Source organism: Ursus arctos, unplaced genomic scaffold (assembly GCF_023065955.2).
Source record: "Ursus arctos isolate Adak ecotype North America unplaced genomic scaffold, UrsArc2.0 scaffold_85, whole genome shotgun sequence".
Classification (NCBI taxonomy): domain Eukaryota; kingdom Metazoa; phylum Chordata; class Mammalia; order Carnivora; family Ursidae; genus Ursus; species Ursus arctos.
The window spans coordinates 1-24,131 of record NW_026623106.1 but is presented as its reverse complement, the minus strand read 5'-3'; the positions used below and the strand labels follow the sequence as shown (position 1 = coordinate 24,131).

Genomic DNA, 24,131 nt, shown 5'->3' with positions numbered 1-24,131 from the left:
CTTTTAAGGATGTCTTGGCTGGATCTTGCTCATGTCACCAACCTTGGGCTTTGCACATGAGAGAACCCCCTCTCTTCTTATTGGGAGCCCTAGACCTGGCTGGGAGTTTCTGAGGCAGAACTCTGTAGCTTTCCAGAGCTCTGCAACTCCCAGGGTAAAGACCTCACCAATATCCTAAGCAAGGGCAGGGAGCCCATGGGGGAGGGGAATAGGGAGAACACATACCTTTCAGCCCCTTCTTGGAATTGCCATAAAGCGCCTCGTAGATCTGTAGCTCTGACTGGAGAGACTGGAAGAGCTGCTGTTTCTCTTCACATTGTTGCTGCAGGAGGGCCAGCTTATGCTGCAGCCTGCAGGGGAGAGACAAGGGCCTGCTGAGAGGCCAGGGCCCCTGGGCCACTCCAGGACAATCAGCTGTCAGCCAGCCTTTGCATCACAATGTATTAGCCCTAGATGCCAACGCAGGGGTCATGAAGACCATTACTTTTACTTTACAGATATGGAAACAGAGGCTCTGAGAGGTGAAGTAACTTTGCTTGAAGTCATGCCATTAGCTACATTAGCTGGGAGCAGACCCACTAGCCCTGTATTCTTACTGCCCCTTGGTGCTCTTCTCAAGGTGACAGACAGTTCTAGGGTTTATGCTGGGGATGCTCATGACAGAGGGTGTGGATGCTTCCTACACCACGGTGAGACTAATATCCTTAAACTAACTGGAAGGATTTTTTTCTCCAGGATCTGATATGCTGAAAACCTTTTTTTTTAAATCTTTGTTAAAATTTTTTATTCATTGTTATTTGTTATCATTAAATACAAAAGCCTATTAATAGCTTTTTTTTCCTCCAGGATCTGATATGCTGAAAACCTTTTTTTTTTCCCAGGATCTGATATGCTGAACATTTTTTTCTCCAGGATCTGATATGCTGAAAACCTTTTTTTTAAATCTTTGTTAAAATTTTTTATTTATTGTTATTTGTTATCATTAAATACAAAAGCCTATTAATAGCACAAGATAATACACATTTTTTTGGAAGCAAAAAGCTTCATTTTATTGTAATCATTGCTTAACCCTTTCTGATAATGTGATCTGATGGTCTGGTTTTTAAGCTCAATTTCCTTAGAATCTGGGTTTTATGGCTAATATAGCAGAAAGAGGTGTAATACAAAAATTCAAAGCTCTAAATAGTAGTTCATCAGTGATTATTAACTGAATTATGATTCCAATTTTTTCTATCTTATGTACCAAATATCCCAAAATTTTGTTGAAATTTGGCTAGCAAATTTTCTTCTAATGGGAATTCTTTATTCTTTTAACAAATGAATTCAAAAGCCCTGAAACTCTTTATTTGGAAATTTTTTTAACAGTTTAGATTTTTCTATTTCTAAGTATTTTAAGTGTTCACACATAAGAGATTTTGATATATGGGCATGTTGCCATTACTTTGGGCCACAAAAATCACAAAACAGTAGAAAAATTTTCAAACCTCTATCTATATTTTTTATTTATTTTTAAGAGAGAAAGTGTTGGGGGGAGGGGCAGAGGGAGAAGGAGAGAGAATCTTTTTTTTTTTCACATTACTAACATTTATTATGATTTAAAAGATTTATTTATTTATTCATTTATTTGAGAGAGACAGTACATGCTTGCAAGCAGTGGGAGGGGCAGAGGAGGAAGGAGAGGAAGAGGGAAAGAATCCCAACCAGACTCCAAGCTGAGCACCAAGCTCGTTCTCAGGACCCTGAGATCATGACCTGAGCTAGACACAAAACTGACGGAGCCACCCAGGTGCCCCTGATATGCTGAAGCCTTCTAAAACAGGGTGTTACTCTCCCAACTCTGGCATGAAAAAGGCATTCCCAGAGAAGTCCTTCCCTCTGCTCAAAGTCATCCATAAATCAGGACTAGCAGAGGGGAAACTGAGAGTCCCCAAAGGCGCCAATACCTGTCTTGCCAATATCCCTTCTTCTAAATCTGCAAACAGGGCCACCTTCCTTCTTACTGGGCTCCCTCTTACCTGGAATCTTTCTCCTGGAGGGACAGGCGTTCCTCCTGGAAATGCAAGATCTCCTGCTGCTTCTCCTTCAAGTCTTCCAGAAGCTGCTGCCTTTCCCCCTTTTGGTGGTCCAGCTCCATCTCCAGCTCTTGAAGCCGTGATCGAGAGGACAGCAGAGCCTCCCTCAGGCATTCTGTCTCCTGGGAGTGCTCTGGTGAGCAGAACACAGGAGGATTTCTACCGTGGGGCCAATAGTCATCAGGAAGAGAAGCCCAGGCTCACCCATCCTGACACAGAGAACTAAGGCAACAGGAGGGCAGCTAATGCTGCAGCTGCTTAGGGAGGCAGAGGGTGTCAGGTCACTACATCCACACTCCCTGGGGAATGGGGAGCCTCCATCTGGGCAATGCTCTTGATCTTCTGATTTCATAAGGTCTACAAGGTCTACCCTGCTTTTGGAGAAAATGCTGCAGTTTCTTTCTTTCTAAGATTTTATTTATTTATTTGAGAGAGACAGACACAGAGCAGGAGCAGCAAGGAGGAGGCAGAGGGACAGAGAGAAGCAGACTCCCCTCCCCACTGAGCAGGGAGTCTGATACGGGGCTCAATCCCAGGACCTCGGGATCATGACCTGAGCCAAAGGCAGATGCTTAACCAACTGAGCCACCCAAGCGCCAAAAACGCTGTGGTTTCTAATGCTCACTGTTTTTAAGTTCACACACCCTCTGTGTGATAATCCGTTCTTGAATTTTGCCAAAGAGCAACATCAAGATTTCTTGTCTACGGTTTTTAGAATGTATTATATTCGTCAATTTGAAAATGGGGACATCTGTTCTTTTCTGGGCTTGTGGCATCTCAATGATCTACATGATTTCTCAGAGACTAAGGACAGGCACGCTGAGAATCAGGCTGTAGGTGCTGTCAGTGGTCCGGCGGGAAGTCCCTGGGCCTGGTCGACTGTGCTTGCTCACATCTTAGTGTCTTCTCCCCTGTGAGGTCTGTGCTAGCCTGTCCCGGCATGCAATGGTGGTTTAGCAGTTGTGCCTTCTTTCTTATCTGTGACGACTCGTTACTTCCCCATCAGTGACCTTTCCCCTCACATCTTCCTGCTCTGAAGAGGCAAATTTAGAAATACCACTTGATGTCTCTTCCCGTTTCACAAGCATTCTTTCATTCTGGGTTTAATCCTTTAGGAAACTATTAGTCTTTTATGGCTATTCAATAAATATTTGCAGATAAATGTAATTTGTTATTGATCATATATTGATTTGATCAAGTCAATTGACACTAAGGTCAGCTGCCCCCCAGGTCACAGAGGAAATGATGCCCTCTCCCCCTTGGATGCCCATCGAATAGTGCTGGGAAAGCTCTGGAGGACATTTGGCTGGTGCCTCCAGACACAAAGTCCTGAGGATTACTGAGCAGAGAGGAGCCCGAGTGGGTGAGTAAGGGGAGGTAGTGAGGAGATGGGGATGGCAGCTCAGTACCGGGAGAGACACATGAGGCTGCAGTGAAGTCTGGACAGGTAGAACAGACACCCAACTAGTATCCAGTTTCATAACTAATGACTGAATATCTGAGTATCTATGGGTTGCACAGAGGTTGTGGATTTCCCAGAGCTATTTCTGTCCCTAGAGACTCGGAGTGTGAGGGCCCATGGTTAGGACCTCTCAGGAAGCAGCCCCTTCTAGACGGAGGACAGCCATGGGACTTTGGGTTGGCGGATCTGGTTAGCTGTTGTCTCCACCTTCTCTTGGCTTCAAGTCATGATTGGTGTGCCCATGGGGAAAGGGACCGGGAATGAGCACAGTGTGTGGCTTTTACCACCCACCTCTAGAAACATGACTCAGCTGAGCCTGAAGGCTCCGGTTTTCTTCCTTAAGGACTCTGTTCTCATTGTAGAGCTGGGATGTGGGTTCCAGGCCAGGACCGTAGAAATTAGAGCTGGATCCTGTCCCAGAAAGTGCAAGCAGACAAGTTACACATTTGGGTAAGAGACACTTTCAAGAAGCTACCCATTCTGTGCCTCCAGAAATACTGTCCCAACCCAGCAGCAGTGCTTGGGTACTCGAGGCCTGGACCCCAAGCCTGGTGGGCCAAATGCCTGGTTTCTGTGTGCCTCCTACCAGTGGGTTCTGTGCAGGCCCCACTACGTGCCCTAGCTTGCAGCTGTTCCAGAGGCTCTGGCCCTGCAATAGCAGCTTCTGTGCTGCGGGCAGGATGAGGGTGTGTAGAAGGAATGGCCTCCAAGGGACAGCAGAGAGGAGAGTAGCGGGAGAAAGGCCACCTCAGTGAGTGGCTGGGGGAGGGCGCCCGCTGACCTGGCTCTACCACCTGCCAATCACATGGCAAGGCACAGGGAGGTCAGTAGGCACTTATATGAGAAGATTAAGGATGGGATGAGAAGTCAGACACTATGGACACACCTTGTTAGTTCTGCCATGAGGAAAGTTCTCTCTTAGCTCCAGTCTATCTACAAAGTGAGGATAAGAGGACGGGCCCCACCTGCCTTGGCAGACTGTTTGGAAGGGGCAGGTAGAGAAAATCCTAGCATGGTGCTTTGAAAAGTGTGAAGCTCAGCTTAAGGGCCCTCCCTTCGGAAGTTCCCCAGTCCTGACAAAAGTGGGCAGCTCTGGCCTCTCCTACCATTCCCACGGGCCGTGCAGCTGAGCCGGTGTTCGAGCTGCTCCCGCAGGTGGTCATTAATGCAGATGGACTCCTCCAGCCGCTGACGCAGGTTCCGGATTTCACCAAGATGTTCTTCCAGCAGGTCAGCCCCTGCAACCATCCCGCCAGGACATGGAAGAGGTGGGAGGTGGGGAACCTGGTCGCTAGTGGGGCCCAGGTGGGGGTGGGGCTCAGCCAGCAGCTCCTCAGCAGGATCCCTAAACATCCCCATCCTTCCACTAACTGCATTCTCTCACATGGGCACTCAGGAACATGGCGACTCTGCTCCAAGACCAAACTGGCTTTCTGCCCCAGGACAGCCTGGTGCAAAGCCTCCTCCTACACACAGTAAGCATGAGGGAGTTTTAAAGATTACTTATTTATTTGAGAGAGAGAGAGAGAGCATGACCAGAGCAGAGAGGCAGAGAGAGAGGGAGAAGCAGGCTCCCCACTGAGCAGGGAGCCCAATGTGGGACTCGATCCCAGGACTCTGGGATCATGACCTGAGCTGAAGGCAGATGCTTAACCGACTGAGCCACCCAGGCACCCGAAAGTGTGAGGGAGTTTTAAATATAAGTGTGCAGTGACCAGTGTAACTGGTGCGAGGGAGTTCCACATGGTTTAGAAAAATAACTGAAGTATCTGGAAAGGTGTGGTGACCTAAGTGTGACTTTCTCTCTTGAGTGCATTAGGGAAGACCTCACTCTGCCCTGATACCATTCCTCTTACTGACTCTTGACTGAACATTCTTTAATGAGGCATCAAGCCCTTCCTCCAGCCTCAGAGAGGAGATAAAAGTCCATGGACATGAACTTCTCCCGTGTGGCTAATGACATGAGTGTGAGAGCACAGGATGTGTCCCAGACTTTCCCAGGCCCCTGAATAGCACTGAGGCCCTGTGAAGGGTGGCCGAAGGGGGCCACTTAGAAAGGTCCAGCCCTTTCATTTTATCCCCACTCCGTGAGCCGGGGACTAGAGAGATGAAAAATGCCCCTGCCCAGGTAGGAGAGGGGTAGACTCTCAATGAGATTTTGTTTCATAGGCTGACCCATTCAGCTTCATGTTTTACCTGTGGGTTTGGAGTCAAGCTGACACACAGAGGATCCTGAGGACAGGTTGCCTGATACACTCCCTTTCTGAGGCCTCATCACATCCCACTGGCTGCTGCTGCCCAGGTAGCCAGGCTCCAGGATTCTGCCCAGTTCTGTGCTGCCCCTCAGAGGAGAGTGGGGCTGGGCGGGGTTGAGATAGTGGGAAGAGGTGGCTTCTAAATGGTTGCTTGGCAATGCAGCTGGGGAAGGAGGATGGACGGTGCTGACACCTGGGCAGAAAGAAACCGGAGTGAGGAAGAGAGGATTGGAAGGGAAGGACCAGCAACGAAGTGTGGGATTGTTAAGAATGGACACTAAAGGGGACGTGCGATGTCAGAGATCCCAGTATGTTGCAGAATACTGGTTAGATGAAGACCATACCCTAGAGGCCATAACTTTCACCCCATGTGTTTGCTGGCATGAGACACCAAGAGGCAGAGGATGGATAAAGTATCTGAAAGTCACCAGGAAAAGGAAAAGTCCAGTGGCCCCACTCCTGGCTTCTATTATAATTCCTCCTGATAGAGCCCAGGAAAATTCCAGAACTCAGTCCCAAAGTCAGGGGATATAGCACATTCCTATTTACAGATGTGCTCAGTACTAGCATCCATGGAGGGATGTAGGACCTTTCATTTAACATAGGCTTATGCTTTCATAGATCTTGGGAAATCATCGGCCTTCCCCTAAGCCAAATCATCTCTGCTTCTATGTAAAAAGAAGTCTCTGGGAGAGACAGAGAGAGATGGGCAGGGCTGCAGTTTAGGATATTTACATTCAGAAGACTGCTTTCTTTTAGGGATTATCAGCATGGACAGCAGAGTAAACAGATAGGTCACCCGAAGCAAAGAGGAAGAGGTCATCATTCCTTCCAACCAAGCCAAACTCCTCTGAGGGGATAATGCAACTGGCACTTGTCAATTTTTATCTCCAGTTGTAACTGGCTCTCAAATTTGGCTACATATTAGAGTCACCTTGGAAAATGTAAACAAATATACACTGAAGCCCAGACCTCCCAGAGATTTTGACTTAACTGGGGGTACAGCTTAGGCACTGGATGGTTTAAAGTTCTCCCAGGTGATTCTAATACGCAGCAAAGTTTGAGCAGTACTGTCCTGGGTCTCTCCCTCCACAATTTGCAAAATACTAGATGTTCATTAGGATCACTGGGAATTAAAGAGAGCGATGAGAAATGTCAGCATCTGAATTTTTTTTTTTTAAGTAAACTCCATGCCCAGTGTGGAACCCAACGTGGGGCTTGGACCCATGACCCTGAAATCAAGACCTGAGCTGAGAACAAGAGCCAGATGCTTAGCCAACTGAGCTATCCACACGCCCCTCAGCATCTAAATTTTAGTTGGGATTCAGTAAAGATGTGATTTCCTACCTCTTCCACACCCCCTTCCTCCCCAGCCCAACACAACGCAAAGGGTTGTGTTGACAGCTTACTTTTTAACCAAGGTCGTAGAAGGTTCCAAGTCTATCAGTAACAGCAATCAGTATTCTCATGTTCCAGTTTGCCCTGGTCACACAACATAGAGCACATGCCCTAAACCATGCAAAGACACTGGACAGATTCTAGCACAAGGAGATTTTTGCCCCACGGTGACCCGAGAAGCCGCCATGCACCACTGTCCACATGGAAGCTTTGTTCAAAGCAAACAAGGAACACTGGTAAGCTGTGGACCCTCAGAGAGAGCTGTGCTTCAGGTCAGACAGACAAGACAGGGCTATAATCTTGCTCACCAAAGCTGGGACCATCCAAACTCTGGTCAATGGCTCTAACTAGGTATGACTTCAACACATATCAACAGACCCTTTATCATGTACAGATGTGTCCTATTTTTCCTTTGGGACAAAGACAAACTGACAAGTATGGAAAGGTAAAGGAAAAGAAAAGTAAGCTAGAGAACATTCTTGCCCTTTTGATATGGGACAAATTTGTTATCCATCAACTGTTGGTTCCAGAACTGCTAAAATAACAAGTTCTAGATCAGAGACATCAGAACCTTCTACTGATCTCTAAAGAGAAACAGAAAAGGTTGTTACAAGGGGCTTCCAGAATCTGTCGAGCTTAGCTCTGAGCAGGATGGTAACAAAACCATCCTAGACAGAAAAGTTATCATGGAAAAACAGGACTGGGAGCAGAAGACCTGGATTCAAGCCCGTCTCTCCCACTTACTAGTAACCTTCAACAAGTAGCTCTACTCCCCTAAGCCTTAGTCCCCTACTCTGACTCTACCTATCATGCAAGTGGTGTGAGGCTCAGGGAAGAACAGGTTCGTGTTGCTGGGTAAGCCTAGACTGCTACCCCTGCGTGAAGCTGCAATAAGCAGGAGGCAGTCTTCTAGACTTCCCTGCCTGCAAAAAAGGAACATGTGCAAACTCTCCTAAAAAGGGTTTTACCTAATTGGTTCTGGGAATCAAAGTGGAACAGAGTAGACTAGACAGTGTATTCATTTTCAGCGTTGACAAAAGAAATAAGGTGGGGTAAATGACAACTGGGGTTTCAGGTGTATGACTCTCAGCTGTGGTCTTAGGTTACTCGACACAGCACCTGGTGACCCTTACCATCAATCTCTGGCTCACCTGAGTTATTTTTTTTTTAAGGCACAGAATGTGGTTTTAAGGTAACATCGAACTGATTTCTAGGTGCTGTTTTTGTTTTTGTTTTTGTTTTCGTTTTTGCATTACTAGAGAGCAAATTCCTCATGTGAGGGTTTTCCTTATTTTTTTCTAAGCTATAATTGATCACACACAAAATCTTTATGAGGCATCCAGCCCATACATATATCAAAGCCTTTCCAAAAAGCTGACTGACTGCACATAGTCTGTAACTGATAAGATCAATGATCTCTGGGAGTCAGAGGACAGAATTTACAATCAGGTATCACAGTCTGTGCTTCTGGTTCTAGCCGCCCACATGTCACCTGTCCAGGGGTGGAAATGAACCTTGTGCCATAGGAAGAGGGGCTTAGTCACCTCTTCTGAATCCTCTACTACTACTACTACCCTTTTGGCTCTCCACCTGATGATGTCAGGATCTCACCTTGATTAAGAGCATTTTTCACAGGAGGAGAATATAACAGGCCTGGAAAGGATTCCCCGGAAAGTGGCCGTCTTTCTCATGGCCTCTTCGTCTCACATAGGCAACACAAAAGCTGTGGCCCATGCCCTGCCTACAAACACATCACCGGCGTGTCAGGCATCAGCATACTCGTTGGTACCCCACACTGTCAGCAGCAGGAGAGGAGCAGCTCTAGGGCCTGGTGAAGCGATGAGACACACACACCAGCAAGACAACAGTAAATATATTTCCCAAAAAAAGCAAGCTGGGCCATCTGTCAACCATCTGCTGGCAACGTGTACACCCTATGTTCTTTTTAAGAACTCTGCCACCAAGCCAAAGCCATGCAGAGCCACGCAGGGTGGGGCTGCCATGCCCAAGCACACAGATGCAGCAGGAAGTGCTCACTTTCTCCCAACTGTTTCTGCAGCATCTGCAGCCCCTGCTGAGCCTCTGCCAAGGAGACCACGGGTGTCTCACCGCAGCCAAGGAGGGGAGGGCCAGTGGAGCTGAAAGGCAGGAAGCTGGGGGGAGCTGAGGGCAGTGGTGCCTGGGGAAGTCTAACCAGCGTGGGTATGGAGGGACAATGAAGGCCTAGACTTGGGAAGAAAGGAGACAAGTCATTAGAAAGAAAGTGAGAGAAAGGAACGGGGAAAAGATGGAGAAGATGAAACTATTTCTTGTGCAGATGTCTCCCTGCGGGGTGGCTATCATTCCGCGTGGTGCTGGCGGACAAGGCAAAAGGCAAGCATTGCTATCCAAGAGGCTGGCTTAGTTGACCGCTCCTCCTTCTCCCTTGCCAGGGATATCCGGCATACATATTCTATGCTCATCTTGGAAACCACTGGCTCTAGAAGGCAAGGTGGCAGAACTGTAACCCAGGCAGCTATGGGAGCCACTCCCAGCCATCCCAGGTACGGATGGGTCAGGACGGCTGTGCCTCAGTGTTCTCAAGTGCCCCGGGTATGAGTCGGTCCTTGCTCCTGTGACAAGACTCCCGACAACTAGAACTCCTCTGAGAGCATGAAGGCTCACCCTGAGGAGGGCAGGAGCGGGCTACCACTGTGGGGAAATGTGCATTCCTCATGCATGTAATTCAAGAGCATCATGGAAACAAACCTCAGAATCTCAAATCAATGGGTTCATTCACCAAATGAAAAATAAAGGTCTTGCTGCAGTGACTCAGACACAATAGCTTGCATGCCTGCTGGGCATTCACATCCCTCAGGAAAAATTCTTAATACGTGCAGATTCTTCAGGCCCTGATCTACTAAGTCATAAACTTTGGGAGGGGGGCTTAGAAATTTGCATTTAAAATAAATCTTCACAGATGAGCATGATGCAGCCCATCTACAGACAGGTCTCTAGGGACCCTGCGATGTTCTGATGTTTGAATCCGTCTCCTCTTTCCTAAAAACAGTTATATGGCAGGTAGCCCTCGGAGGGAGCAGAAACCAAGGCTGACCTGCGGAGAATGCCTTCCAAGGAAGAGAATGAATACATTCTAATCACATCCCTCGCCCCAGAATGCTGACACGTTATCAGAGCAGCATGGCAAGGACACCCACATTGCCAAGTAACACAGGCCAGGCATCCTTCAGGGAGGCGTTCTGATTTTAAAATCCCTGGCCTTCTGCCCTGTTTGACCCCAAAGCATTTACACAGATGTCTACAGGGCTAGGCAAATAGCTTTTCCCCATGACTTCCTGGGCCAGCTGCTGTCTACTCTGGCCCAGAAACATTGAGCCCCGGCTCAGAAAGAGCCAGACACAACCCCTTCTTAAGATTTTGGCTGACTTGTTCTCAGGAGAGACAGGGGCAGCAGAAGGAAAGCACCGTGTTTCTTCGGGCACCTTACCACAAGCCACACTGAAGGCATCCAGCTGGTGATGGCAGGAGGTAGGAGGCGAGGACAAGGTTTGCCTTTGCCCTGCCATCACTGGTGTGGGGCCCTAATTAACAGCAGACCCCCTGGCAATTCGGTTGGGGCAGGTAAATGAAATGTATCCCTCCAACTGGCTGCAGGACATGCACTAGGTACATACCAAGGGCTGCCAGCCAGTTCATAAATCCGTGAGTGATCGTGTGATGTGAACAGAAGCTAGTCTGAGGACATGGACATCCCGAGCTGCTGCAGAGACCCACCGTGCAGATAAAATGGGTAATTCTTAGAGGCGAGCAGCAGAAGGGACTTTCTTTTTGTTCTTTGGCTACTGAAATCCTGGGAGAAACATTTTGCTCCCCAGAGTGAAATGAAAGAATGAAAATGTTTACTTTAAAATGATTTGCCAACTACTGGTCAAAATTGGGATGCAGATCCAAGTCTATGTGGATCTCTGATTTGTCTACAATATTTAAAACAAAGAAAACGCAGACACAGTTGGTGAACTATGATGGCCTCTTGATTTCGTCTAGGATTTGCTGCAGAGAAGCCCCTGACAGTGGAAACATTCGTCCTTGAAGAAGAGTCAAACAGGCTGCTGAGGAAGAGGAGACAAAGCTCTGGCCGTGTTGGCTGTCGCATACCTGGATGGGCCTGGCTGGCCTCCTGGGGCGGGGGGGTCTGGGGAGCTGGCAAGCTGATGGGTTTGCTGCTGGGTTCGGCCTTAACCCCCTGAGGTGCACTGGTTCCTGATGACTTAGAAGACAGTACAGCGGAATGACTCAAATGATGGATGGAATCTACAAAACCCATGAATGAAAGAAAATGTTTGGTGGTCGACAAAGAACTGGAATCTGGCCTTATATTTAACCAGCGGTACCAGGGCAGAGCCTTGCTTTCTGGGAAAGCACCAAGCACAAGCACTGTGAGCAGGGTTCATTTCCTTGTTTGCAGATAGCTTCTTGAGGGAAGCAAACCACCTTAGAGGTGAGAGTGGGGCCCAGACATGGAAACCCATGGAAATGGCGTTTCCAAGAATACCAGGTGGAACCGACAGCATCTGTGGCCACTGACAGATACTCAGGGGATACTGGCTCAGGAAATGGAGTGAGCAAGGCCACTGCAGGAGGGAGAAGATGTCCCATTTTAAGAAGGAAGTCAGCAGTCTATGCTCATGAAGCAATGGGGAAGAAAAGCCTTCCAGGATCTTCTCCTTCTTCCTATTGCAGTTCCCCTTGGGTCTACCAGCATGCACATCCAGTGGAGACCCAGTGACACCCTGTGGAGTCAGGAGCACAGCAAAGATCCTGAGCCACTGGGGCGTGTGCTTGGTGCTTGGTCCCAGAGCCACATTCAGCCTGATACACACCGAGGTGGAGCTATAAGGCCTGGCTACAGAAGTCTCCTCTCCGCCTGGAGAAAAGTGGTACCACCCAGAAAGCAGAGGCTACCTGAGTGGCCAGGCAGAGCCTTCTTCTCTTCATAGTGCGTGTACTCGCTGGCTACATCCATGTCAGAGCAGGCTTCCAGCTCATCAGACAGGAAGGAGGAGCTGCTGGGAGAGCGCTGGGAGTCCGATAAGGCATGGCTACTGAAGGGCGTGAGGGACCGGGCATCCACCTTGGCCTGCAGGACCTCAATCACTTTCTCCTTCTCCTGCAGCTCCCTGCTGAGCCTATTAAGGTGAAGGGGGACAACAGGTGAAGCCAAGGTCACTGGACCAACTAGTCCTGACTAAGGCACACGGGAAAAGCTGCAGGAGTCAAGGGAACCATTCTGGCATAGAACGATCAAAATAACCTATCACTGATTAGGGGCGGAGGGTAGGTGGGGTGCAGAGGGAGGAGGAGGTGCAATAGCCACCCAGGGCACTGGCCCCGTGAGATGCTGGGGACTAGCGGAGCCCCAGCCAGCCCTCTAAAGCACAGCTGCTCCAAGTGTGGCCCCAGCAGAGCTGCTGGTTATCAGTCTCCAAGAAGGTAAGTACAGTAACTGAAGGTGAGCAGTGAGAAACATACAGCATCTTGGCATTGCCACTGACAACCAAGAGCAGGATGTGTGGAATCATCTGGCTGATTGAGGGTACAGCCCACATATGTGTCTGTGATGGATCAGAAATGAAAACAGAACCAAAACACTTTGCTCTTCATGACAGGTATTCTGAGAATGGTCTAAAAAGTGGTCTAAAGCACACTTCTGACACAGAGGGGCTTGAACTGGTGGCTACAACAGATTTTGAGCCTGTATTTTACTACACATGATAAGAGTCTATGCAGTGATTCATGGAAAACTGGTTCCTGAGATACTGCAGCCTCCCAGGCATCTGCAACGTCCAGGCCTTTCCCCCCTAGGAACTGTACTGTGGTTCTTTGATTCTTTTTTCCCCCCAAGGAAATTGAACGATTATTAAACTAGCTGCCAACTCAACTCAGGGTAAGCCAACTTAGTAGCACAAAGGAGGAAAGCAGAGGAGAACTCTGGGGGTGCCAAGGGCCCCTGGACCCTGGTTAGTTTACTGTTGGGTCAGACCAACTCTAGTTTACCAAGCCTGGAGAATAAATATGCAAATAGAAATCAACAGAATTATGGCAAAAGAGCGTAAAGAATTAGGCTAAGGTGTTCCATGAATAAATGAATTCATTATAATCAGCATTTCCCCTCCCTGATCTGCAAAGTTGCAGTCACCCTGGACCCCTTGGGCCTTGTTCCTGATCCTGTTTCAAATTACCTGAGGGCCAGCGGTTCAAGTCCACCCTGATCTTTCTCACTTTTATGATCCTCTGTAAGCCAAATTCAGAAAGAAATGGTAAGAAATTAAACAGGTCCCACTTCCCACATTATAAATGCACAAGTACAGAATGGTGACTCCTCTGTGTATGTCCAGGACATGTAGGAGAATTACTTGGGAAGGCTGCAGACTGTATCCTCGGAGGGGAGACCTTTAGGCTCTCTTGAGCTCACCAGGCAGACCTCCCCTGACCTGGTGAACAGCATCATGACTTCCTCTGCCCTAAATCAATGCAAAGAAGTTTAAAAGGCACTTGCCCAGCTTCTCTCTGGACCATTCCAGCTTCCAAGCCTGCCACAGACTGACTCGCAGATGTATGCTGTGTGTCCCATCACAGCATTCATGTGGAACCCACTCTTGCTCCGAGGAGATGACAAACCGCCCTGTCCCACCTCTGCACCTGCCACCAGCATGTGGGATGTCTGGCCCCCAACTCGGATCCTGCTGTACTCCCTGGGTTACTCCCAGGAAATGTTTTCTAAGTAAAGAGCTCCAATGATAACCAACATTCCTAGCCCTTGCACTATGACATTCAGTGTCCAAATCACATCCAAAGGGCAGGGTGCTTTCACTATATTGGGGTTATATTCATGTACGACACCATGAAATAAACAAAGAGACAGACACTGAAAGGCTAAGTCATTGCCCAAAGCAAGTTAATGGCGGCATCCAGGGCACAGCTTGAGTCTTGCAATTTTCAGGTCAGACTCTTTTCACTATGATGAGGTCCTCCAATCTCTTCTCCCTTTCTCCCCCTTAGCACTGGATGGACACAGCCTGCTTTCCTAAAGGCCACTTGCCACGAGTGCTCCAGTTTCTGCCATTGCAATCATGACCTCCCCAACCCTGTGTTCCTCCTCAGTGCTCCCCACCAGCCAGTCCCGATCCTGCGATGGCCCCAGGAAATGAAGTGGAAGCAGGACCTGGGTGAAAAGGCTGTGGTGGAGGTGTGGTGGCCACCTGGGCCTGGAGCTGTGGGAGTGACTGAGTGTGTGCCAAAGCTGTATGGTCAACTTACTGGTGCTGAGTTTGCTGGTAAGCCTCTCTGTCAGCTGGCTTCCCTGGGTGAGCTGCTCCCGGAAGCTCTGCCCCAGGTAGTAGTCAATGTCATTGCTCCCAAGAAGGTCCTCAAAAGATTTTACTGTATCTTTGGCATCCTGGGTGAGAAGATAACAGATACCTCTGCCTTCTCGCATCTTTTGGCGTAGGTTCGACAGCTCTCGGGCCTGATCCTGAATCAGGGAGTCATATTTCCTAATACAGGAGACAAGAGGAAAAAATAGGAATGAAAATGAGTGAATGTTAAATTATGGGCCTTCAATAGAGATTTCCGTGAGAACATCTCTAAGGAGGTCCCCACGCCAAATTCTGGCACAGAAACCAAAGAAGGTACTTAAGAGTAAATCCTGCTCTGATACGCGACATCAATTTAGTGTGCCATCATTCTTATGCTGTTTTATATGTATTAGTCATATGTCCAGAAGAATCCTAAGTCCTGTGGACGTAAATACAATGCCAAATTTTACATTCCTCACAGGACTAGTTGAGTGTAGATTCACCGTTGATACTCAAGAAACACTAAATGTATTTATTGAGTAGATACTCAACAAACACAATAAATAAAAATAAATTCAACGATTAGAATCACTTAATCCTGGCACACCAGGCTGGCTCAGTCAGAAGAGCACACGACTCCTGATATCAGGTTCGTGAGTTCAAGCCCCACATTGGGTGGACAGCATATGTAAAATAAACAAACAAACCAACATGGGGGGAGGGGAAGGAATCACTTAATCCTAAGTCTAGATAGGATCTTTCGTGCCTTCTATTTGGAAGACCGTCTATATTACGGCAGACTGTATTTTGCCAAGATGGCCGTTACGCAAGTTCCTGTTCCACATGATGTTTTGTAAATGTGCCTTTGCCCCTTCTCTCATTAGCAGGTAGAGGCTGTTCTCCACCTCCTTAAATTTGGGCAAGCTCTGTGACCACCACGACCGAGATAATGATGGAAGCGACATTGTGCCAAGCCCAGGAGTAGCTCTTAACTGTCTTGGCAACTTCTACTTCCTGTCAGTTGGAAGCCAGCTGCCATGTAGAAGTGGAACCACCCTGGGACCACCATACTGTGAGAGGCCCACCCCAGGAAGAAAGGCCCTGGAAGACGAGAAGCTAAGGGTGGAAAGGGAGAAGCCAAGGAGCACCACATTGCCAGACACATCAAGGAAGAAGCTATGTCCATCTCCAGCCACCACTGGACAGCAGCCCCATGAGAGACCCCCAAGTGAGAGCCACTCTGCTGAGCCCCGTCAATCCACATAAATTATTGTTTGAGGCCACTAAGCTGTTGGATGGTTTGACATTCAGTGCAAATAACAAGGACAGATACCTAGATAGAAGTCTACCCAGTGTTTTTCAATACAAAGTATCAATAACAGTATCAGTTATGGTAAGTAGTACTGAGAGCTTAATATATGTTAAGCAATTATAAGCACTTATACTAATTCATTTAAACCCAATAACTACCCTTTGAGATAGGTTCTCTTACTCTCCTCATTTAATAGGTAAGGAAAGAGGCCCAGAAAGTCTAAGTAAGTTATACAGTTAGGAAGTTCCAGAGCTAGGATTCAGACCCAGGCAGTCTGGCTCCAGTCTTACTACGACACCACATATCCGGTCGCTTTACTAATAGATTCCTGAGAGGAGATCTCAGAGACCTGGTGTCTCCCAGCAGGGCCTACTGACCTGTCTTCAGATCTAGGCCTAGCATTTAAGCGGGTGTTCTTCTGATTGCCCTGATAGGTTCTCTCTTCTACCTGCCTGGGCTAGCCCACCTCCAACACAAACTTAGACATCATCAATCAAATAAGGGTCCAAAGAGTGCCCCTCTTACCCAGGCCATGAGGCTGATCTCAGCTCCTCTGCCAGCTTCCCTTCCACTCCAGTTTTCGGGAGCTGGGCCACTCTCTGGATCAGACTCTCCAGATCCTTTTTAGCCTGAAGCCCCGGGGGGTAGAAAGCCCCAGTGCCATCAGAGAGCCACCCCTCATCCTCATCAGTGACACTGTGAGGTGAGGATCCCTCGAGGGTGCCAACGGCCTTCAGCTTTCGAGGTCTCTCCAGACTAGATGAATAATCGCTTGTAACTGAGAGGGACCGGACCTGGCTCTTGAGGTTTTGAATGATCTTGTTGGCATTCTGCAGCTGGGCCTTCAGGTCTCTGATGTCCTTATGTAGGACAGAGATGTCTTCCGACTTTCCATATGCCTGGAACTCCTCCTGCTTCCCTCGAGGGCTCTCCAAGGGCTTCTTCCCTGGGGAGCTGGCCGCTGGGGAGCCCAGGTGCCCCTCCATCAGGATGGTTTCCCTGAGGCTGTTATGCTCCTCACACTCTGAGAAAAGACAAAGACATCCTCCTGAATAAAGCTATGCATGCTGCTGTAGCTGGAGCAGCTTTGGTGCTGGGGATAAGAAGTCCTAGAGAAAAAGTTGAAGCGGGACTTTATTCAGCCCTGCACGTTACTAGCATTCAAACCTGGTATTTCTTATCCACTCAACAGCCCTGCAGATGAGGCACAGTCACCTTCTACTGCACGGAGTGTTTTTTCTTTTCTCGATTTCAGTTTGGTGGGTGTCCCTACAGTCAAAGTCCTTTAATGATGGAAAAACAGGTCTTTTTAGCTGAGGGTTTGCATATCTCCGAAAGCTCATCTGGTTTCTTCATGAAAAAGTCAGCCTTAGACGATCATCTGTTGGATAAAACTTTTCTTCTCTTAATTAACAGAGTATGTTGAAAACTAGAGACATTCCAACTCACACTCAGCCTCACATTGGATAAGACTTCTCTGCCAAACTTCCTGTGCCTTGCTAGTCCTGGGGTCCCCTTCAGTCTACAGCACCCCCTCAGCCCTACTCCTCATCAGGTGTGGGACTGGTTAACAGCTCCTAGATGTGAAGGGCGACTCCAGGGAGGCCAGGTGAGCCCTTCCCTTGTGTTCCTACCGGGACTGGTGCTCTCCTCCCGCTCAGCCTCATTCTCACTTCGGCCACAGGTCCTGGAGGTCCACCTGCACCTGCTTGCTGTCCTGCTTCACCAAGGATTCACCTGCGTGGGAAGAGACAGAGGGTGTCACGGAGGCTCTGAATGTCCCACGTACCCCCTCAACCTCAATGGCATGTGCCCTAGCCCTCAGGGGACAGGGAGGTCAGAGCCAGAGTGGGATGGATGGTTCTTTGGACTCAAGTGGGAGAAAAGACCACCCACTCCAGGCAGGACTTCCTTGCACCAGGATGAGCCTGTTTGCCACTGATGATCTCACCTCCAACAACTGAGACTTTGTAGGGACCAGACATCTTTAAGTTGGGTATTATACAAATCATCATCCCTAGAAGCCCCAGTGAAACCAGCAACTGCTTTATCCACAGAGGCTCAGTAAATACGTGAATGGAGCTGAACTAATTTAGAGTCCTAAAACATCGAGATCCATACTGTTCTATAAGATAGCTATCAGCCACATGTGACTACTTCATATTAAATTAATTAAAATTAAATAAAACTCCCAAGTTGAACTAGCCACATTTCATGTGCCCCATAAGCATTTCCATCACCCCAGAAAGCTCTACTAGAAAGCATGGATTCTAAACCAACGGTGATGACATATTTTTGAAGAATATGGTTTGGTGCCAAGAGGAGGAGAGGAACTATCAGTATATGTTGAGAGATGTAAAGCATTTTGCTGACTATACCAGAAATCAGCAAACCTAAATGTTGGCCCATTTCCTCCCTATATGCTCACTGCAAACTTGCTTTGTTCTTTATTCTTCTCTGCCAGGTGCAAAAACTGAAGTTAAATATGCATTTCCACAGTTCTAGGACCTGGTCAGGATTAAATTTGTTTTGAGGCTGGGAAAGAAAAGGGAAGTCTGCAAAGCATGTAGTTTCTCAGGGAGAAGACAGACACCTTGGTGATGGTGAACCTAAGACTTACTAAGCATGACTCTGTATTTCTCCAGCTGGTTGGCCTGGGCAAAGACTGTGGCTTCTGATATCAGCAGCTTCTCCTGGAGATCCTGATAGTGTTGTTTGCATTGGGCCAACTGGGAGCGCAGGTGGTTGGTGGATCCAGGAAGGCTAAATTCTGACTGAGGCCCAGGGTCTCGGGCCTGGGGCCGGTTATCCAGCTGTGAAAAGAGCCAGCACAGGGACCAGCCAGTCACGGCTCCTTCCCTTTCTGAACCTGTGGACTTTACTCATGGGTTTGTTACAGCATTCCTCACGGCCTTTGGTAGTGGCTTGCTTTCCAGCTCCGAGCTCCTGCAGAGCTAGGATCGTGTTTTATTCATCTCTGTATCTACAGCACATACTACAGCGCCAGTAGAGTCCAGTGAGGAGCTCTCAGTATATGTTGGTGCAGTGGTTGAAAAGAGGAGTGTAGACACCTCTCCTCATCTCTCCCTGTGCTCCTGCCCCACCCTTGTCCCCCCCCCCCAAATCCTCTATATTCCCTATTTACTCAATACTCAGCAAAGCCCCTCCCATTATGAGGATCCTGACAGCCCCTCCTGTGGCTCAGGAACAGACACCTGGGATGAGCTGTGATGAAAATGGCAGGGATAAGGAGAGATGTCATTACACACCACTTGTCTGGGCTGCCTTAACCCCCAGGCATCCCTATACCACATCCTATTGAAATGATCTGTTTTGTGCCATCTTTCCCCACCGTACTGCGTACTTACAGGGCAGAGACCAGGTCTTACTGCCTGCTGCCCAATGCCTACTGTGTCATCTGGAAAATTAAGTGCTGAAGAAATATTTATGAAAAAGTAATCACCCAATTAATATTTATGAGATAAGGTTGTAAAAGCTTTTATAAAGGCTGAATGTGTATACAATATTATTACCACCGCTTGGGGGCAAAGGTGCCCTTCCTCAGACCCTCATGACCCATGGGGCAGAACTGTTTAAGGTAAACACTGTTACCACCAGCCCTTCTCCACAGGTCTTTCATTCCATCTAATCCCGCACTTACTTGGTGGCCATCCACTATGAGTGCAGCCCCAAGGTCAAGGCCCTGGGGTCTGGGGCAGGGCCTTATGGTCACGGGCTCCTCTTCTTGGCGTTGGGGCTTCTCAGGAGAACAGACCAGCGCTGTATTCATTCTGTCAATCTCCCGGGCCAGGCGCGCAAGGAGCTCTGGACTAAGTTTACTATTTCCGTCCTTGCTGCTTAGCACCAGCTGTTCTTTGAGGAGGTTGATGATGTTGTGGGCATTCTTCAGTTTTCCCTGGAGCTTTCTGAACTCAGCCTGAAGGCTATTCTCACTCAGACCCCCTCTGGCTACCACAGTTTCCACTGTCACCTCGCCCTTCTCCTTGTCTTCCTTGATCTCCCATCCATCAGACATTTCTTCTCCCATCTGCTCTTTCAGCTCTGCATTCTCAAGGCAAAGGCTCAGCATGGTGTTCCTGCAGGAAACACACACACAATGAGGGGCTGGCTCCGCTCTTGGCCTCGCTTCCTGTAGTCCCCATCTTGGTCCAGCAGAGACTCAGAGATACCCCCAAAGCACGAAGCCACCTCAGAGACCAACAAGGACTCCCTTATTTGATAGACAAGGAAACCAAAACTCAAGAAGAGGAGAGACTTGCCCACACTTCCATAGCCACCTGGTGACAACACAGTCCCTAAAAATCTTGGACTCAACACACCGGTCTAGTTGTCTTTACCCTGGTCATTCAGCCTCATGTTTTTTTTTTTTTTTTAAGATTTTATTTATTTTAGATAGAAAGAGCACAAGTGGGAGCAGAGGGAGAGGGAGAAGCAGGCTCCCGCTGAGCAGGGAGCCCAACGCGGGGCTCAGTCCTAGGACCCTGGGATCATGACCTGAGCTGACGATCGATGCTCAACTGACTGAGCCACCCAGGCATCCCCTCAGCCTCATGTTCTAATTTTCAGTGGCTTCTGGAATAAACAAGGGTACTTACAGTGTTAAGGAAGACAAAACAATAAGAAAGACCTTGCCTAGACAAATTTATTATGGATTCTACAATTCTATTAGTTATCATCAGTCAGTTTTCAACCACTGGATGAGAAAGTGGGACCTAGGAACAAAAGAATTAAATAATACCAATCTAGAACTACAATCAATTGCACTTCTGTAATTCTTTGCTTTATGTCTGGCTCTTGTGATGGATCATCTTCTGTCCTGTTCACCTGTATCCCCAGAGCCTTCACAAATCCTGCCACATAGAACATTCACATTTGCAGAAGAAATAAAATGGATAAACAACTAATTTTCACCAAGACATTCTAGATTCCATCCTTACTTCCCACCATACCCTTCACCAAGTTTGGATGGAAATGATTAAAAAAAACAACCATGGCTTTAACAAGGCAATTCATTTAAGTAGGCAGTTTGCTTAACCTCTTTGAGCCTCAGTCTCCTTTTACATAACATGAGGATAACTCGTACCTAGTAGAGTTACTGGATGCTTAAATGAACTAGCATATATGGTCTGGTAAGCTCAGGGTCTTCAACAGAGCAGTCCTTTTATTCTGCTGTACTAGCTTCAGACCTGAAAAGTACTACCATCAGAATCCTATGAGGTGCTTAAAAAAAAAAAAACAACAACTTTAGAGCTAAGGCTTACGGATCTACATTTTACTCAGGTTCTCTGGGTGATCCTTAGCACACTACTTTGAGAACCGCTGACTAGAAGAGGCAAAGAAAATAAGTGATTCACACCTGGAAGGATGCACAGTTAGATTAGAATCCTGAAGTCTTGGAACCAAGAGCAGGGCTTATCTAGTGTGAATCAAGGAAGAAAATACTTTAGGACACAGGAATCAGATAGACTATCCAGGAGAGAGTTTCCTCAATGGAGAGGAAGGGCGACATTTTGCCAAAACTGAGGTGTCAGATGGAGAGAAGGCAACACATGTGTAGTATGGAAAAGAATATTTGATATTATGTTCTAGCTTCATGTTTTGGGGAAAAACTCCGCTGTTTTCACGACACAAACCGATGAAAGCAAAGCTCAACAAAGTGTCCTCAAAAGATAGGCTATTCGTTTGATAGATTCTGTCTTCCACAGTATCTGTGATTCTTAAGGTTGTGTGGAGAGCTCAGAGTTTCAGCTTAGTAACTCCGGAGAAAAAAGAAAATAGTCCATGGAGGTATCTGCACTTGGTTTGATTGTATATTCAGCTGTATGATCAAAAGAGATGTACTGTTCTTACCCATGAGCTTAATCAAGTTTACACATAAAAAAAGTTAAGCAAAACTTTGCTTGTGGCACCTGGCTGGTTCAGTCAGTAGAGCACACAACTCTTGATCTCAAGGTTATGACTTCAAGCCCCATGTTGGGCATAGAGCTTATTTTAAAAACAAAAACAAAAACCTTACGCTTTCGCTTAAGTAGAATTTCACTTCAGTAGAAAGAAATATCATGGGGGTGACTCAGTCAGTTAAACGTCCAACTCTTGATTTCAGCTCAGGTCATGATCTCAGGGTTGTGAGACTGAGCCCCACATCAAGCTCCACACCAGGCATGGAGCCTGCTTAAGACTCTGTCTCCTTCTCCCTCCACCCCTCCCCCACTTGAGCTCTCTTTCTGAAGAACAAGAAGGAGGAGGAGGAGGAGGAGGAGGAGGAGGAGGAGGAGGAGGAGAAGAAATATCATGGTAATTCAGAGTGAAAGAACCAGCATGAAGGATGATCACAAGAATACTTCCAAGATTGTTTGACAAAGTATATAGCATAGAAGAAAAGGCTTAGATATTAAAAATTGGGAGGCAGGGGTCTAGCCATGGACTAATATGCAACTTTGAGCAAGTTGCTAGAACTTTTTAGACCAGAGTTTTCTTGACTTTGAAATAAGGATTAGGCTAGACGCCAAGGTCCTCTTCAGCGCTAAGATTATTCTATGACGTGGGCATGTTTAAGTGGCACATAATAGGAAGGGAAACAATAGGGCATGGATTTAAATTTGTACTTTTGCACTGCTGTGTTCTAAACAACAGGCCACAATGATTATGACCCTCAGGGATGAATGAAGGAGTGAATGGATTAGCCCTACATTATCAGCATGCTCCCCAAGCATCTTTTGAAAAAATGGCTTTAAAAACAGAGTAGCCAGGGGCACCCAAGTGGCTCAGTTGGTTAAGTGCCTGCCTTCGGCTCAGGTCATGAACCTAGGGTCCTGGGACTGAGCCCCACATCGGGCTCCCTGCTCAGCAGGGAGTCTGCTTCTCCCTCTCCTCCCCACCTCTGTTCACCCTATCTCTGTCTCTCTCTTTCTCAAATAAATAAATAAAATATTTTAAAAAAACAGAGTGGCCAATCTAACCAATGAATCAGCTATATACCACTTTTGTAAAGTTAACAAAACAGCAGAGATTATTAACATTGCTATTCCATGATTTAGGGATTCATGCTGCTAAGAGAGAGCTGAGTGGAAACAAAGGGGCCCCTGTAAAAATCCTCCTCCCTCATGGAGTATTTGGGTTCCACACACAGCAGTGAAGCATCATGGGTAGTAGGAGATTTCTCCTATGTTCCAGTCAATGCAAAAGAGCAACACCTGTCATACAACTGGGAGATTTTCACTCATGAATACATGGCTAATAATGGGCACTATTGTACTGAATTAAGACCAGATTTAAATAATTTGAATGATCACCATTATCCAATATTATTGAGTTTTCTCTAAAGAATTTGAACCATTAACACATGGAGCTTGGGATGTGGACCAAGAAGCCCTACAGCAGCACAAATGCCTTGGCTGCAGCAAGGTGAACTCCTTGGCTATGGTGGCCTCTCGGTGGACAGGCCTTCCTTCTCTGGGTGGTGTCCTACCTGATGTGGGCCACAGAGGAGAATCCTGCTTCCTCAATTTGAGCCTTTAGCTCCTTCATTTCCCCCTCAGCTCTCCTCTTCTCCTCTAAGTGCTGGTGGATCTCAGCCCTCAGGTGGAGCATTTCCTCCTGAAGACCTCTGTTATTGTCCCCTCCTGTTGAGGAAGGAGGGGGAAGACATACATTCTGGGTCTCCACAGCTGCCAGGCTCTTCTCCAAGGCCACCTTGATGATCTGAAAGAAAATCATAATTTAAAGAAGTTAGGTCAGGAGAGAGGATCCAAGAGGAACATCAGATTGCAAAGGCAGCCTTTCATAGGAACAAAAAAGGCAGCCCTAAAATGAGCTCGCCCTAAGGACTTCCTCAGCCATAAGGGTTCTGGAGACTGGTCTGGGTGGGGAGGACACAAGAGGGCAGGGGGGATTGCTGCCATGGGCAGGAAGAGCAGCATCCAGATGTTGGTGAGAAAAAAACACAAGCACATCATATATCAAAACCCAGTGCAAACACATGAGGTTTACACAGGACTGGAGAGTGTGGATGCTGTGATTCTTCTCTTCCTGGGAGACAGAGTCCCCTGAGAGGCTTCTTACAAGATGGGAAACTTCCTTGACTCCACAACATCCGAGTCCTTGACTACAAAGACCTCGGCTTGAGACACCAGCTCTCAAAGCCTAAGGCCATGTCTGCCCCTCAGGCCCTAAAAAGGAAGACGAAGACAGAAGGCACTCAGCTACAAGTAAAACAGCAGCTTAATTTCACTGGCAGCAGGAGAATCACGCCCTATA

At 47.5% G+C, this 24,131-nt stretch overlaps 1 protein-coding gene across 1 annotated transcript in view; it reads right to left on the bottom strand.

Moving 5' to 3' along the window:
• LOC113249473 (myomegalin-like) overlaps window positions 1–24,045 on the bottom strand; it is a 35,942-nt gene extending 11,897 nt beyond the window's left edge. The window contains 16 exon segments of the mRNA XM_057309490.1: window positions 226–350; window positions 2,016–2,205; window positions 3,826–3,945; window positions 4,641–4,772; window positions 5,731–5,982; window positions 9,225–9,410; window positions 11,343–11,498; window positions 12,150–12,373; window positions 13,427–13,478; window positions 14,505–14,740; window positions 16,380–16,878; window positions 17,489–17,538; window positions 17,540–17,591; window positions 18,475–18,667; window positions 19,516–19,951; window positions 23,344–24,045. Of these exon segments, the coding sequence (XP_057165473.1) occupies window positions 226–350; window positions 2,016–2,205; window positions 3,826–3,945; window positions 4,641–4,772; window positions 5,731–5,982; window positions 9,225–9,410; window positions 11,343–11,498; window positions 12,150–12,373; window positions 13,427–13,478; window positions 14,505–14,740; window positions 16,380–16,878; window positions 17,489–17,538; window positions 17,540–17,591; window positions 18,475–18,667; window positions 19,516–19,951; window positions 23,344–23,591 (3,151 nt within the window). The 5' untranslated portion in view covers window positions 23,592–24,045.
• Between the last annotated feature and the right edge of the window lie 86 nt (window positions 24,046–24,131).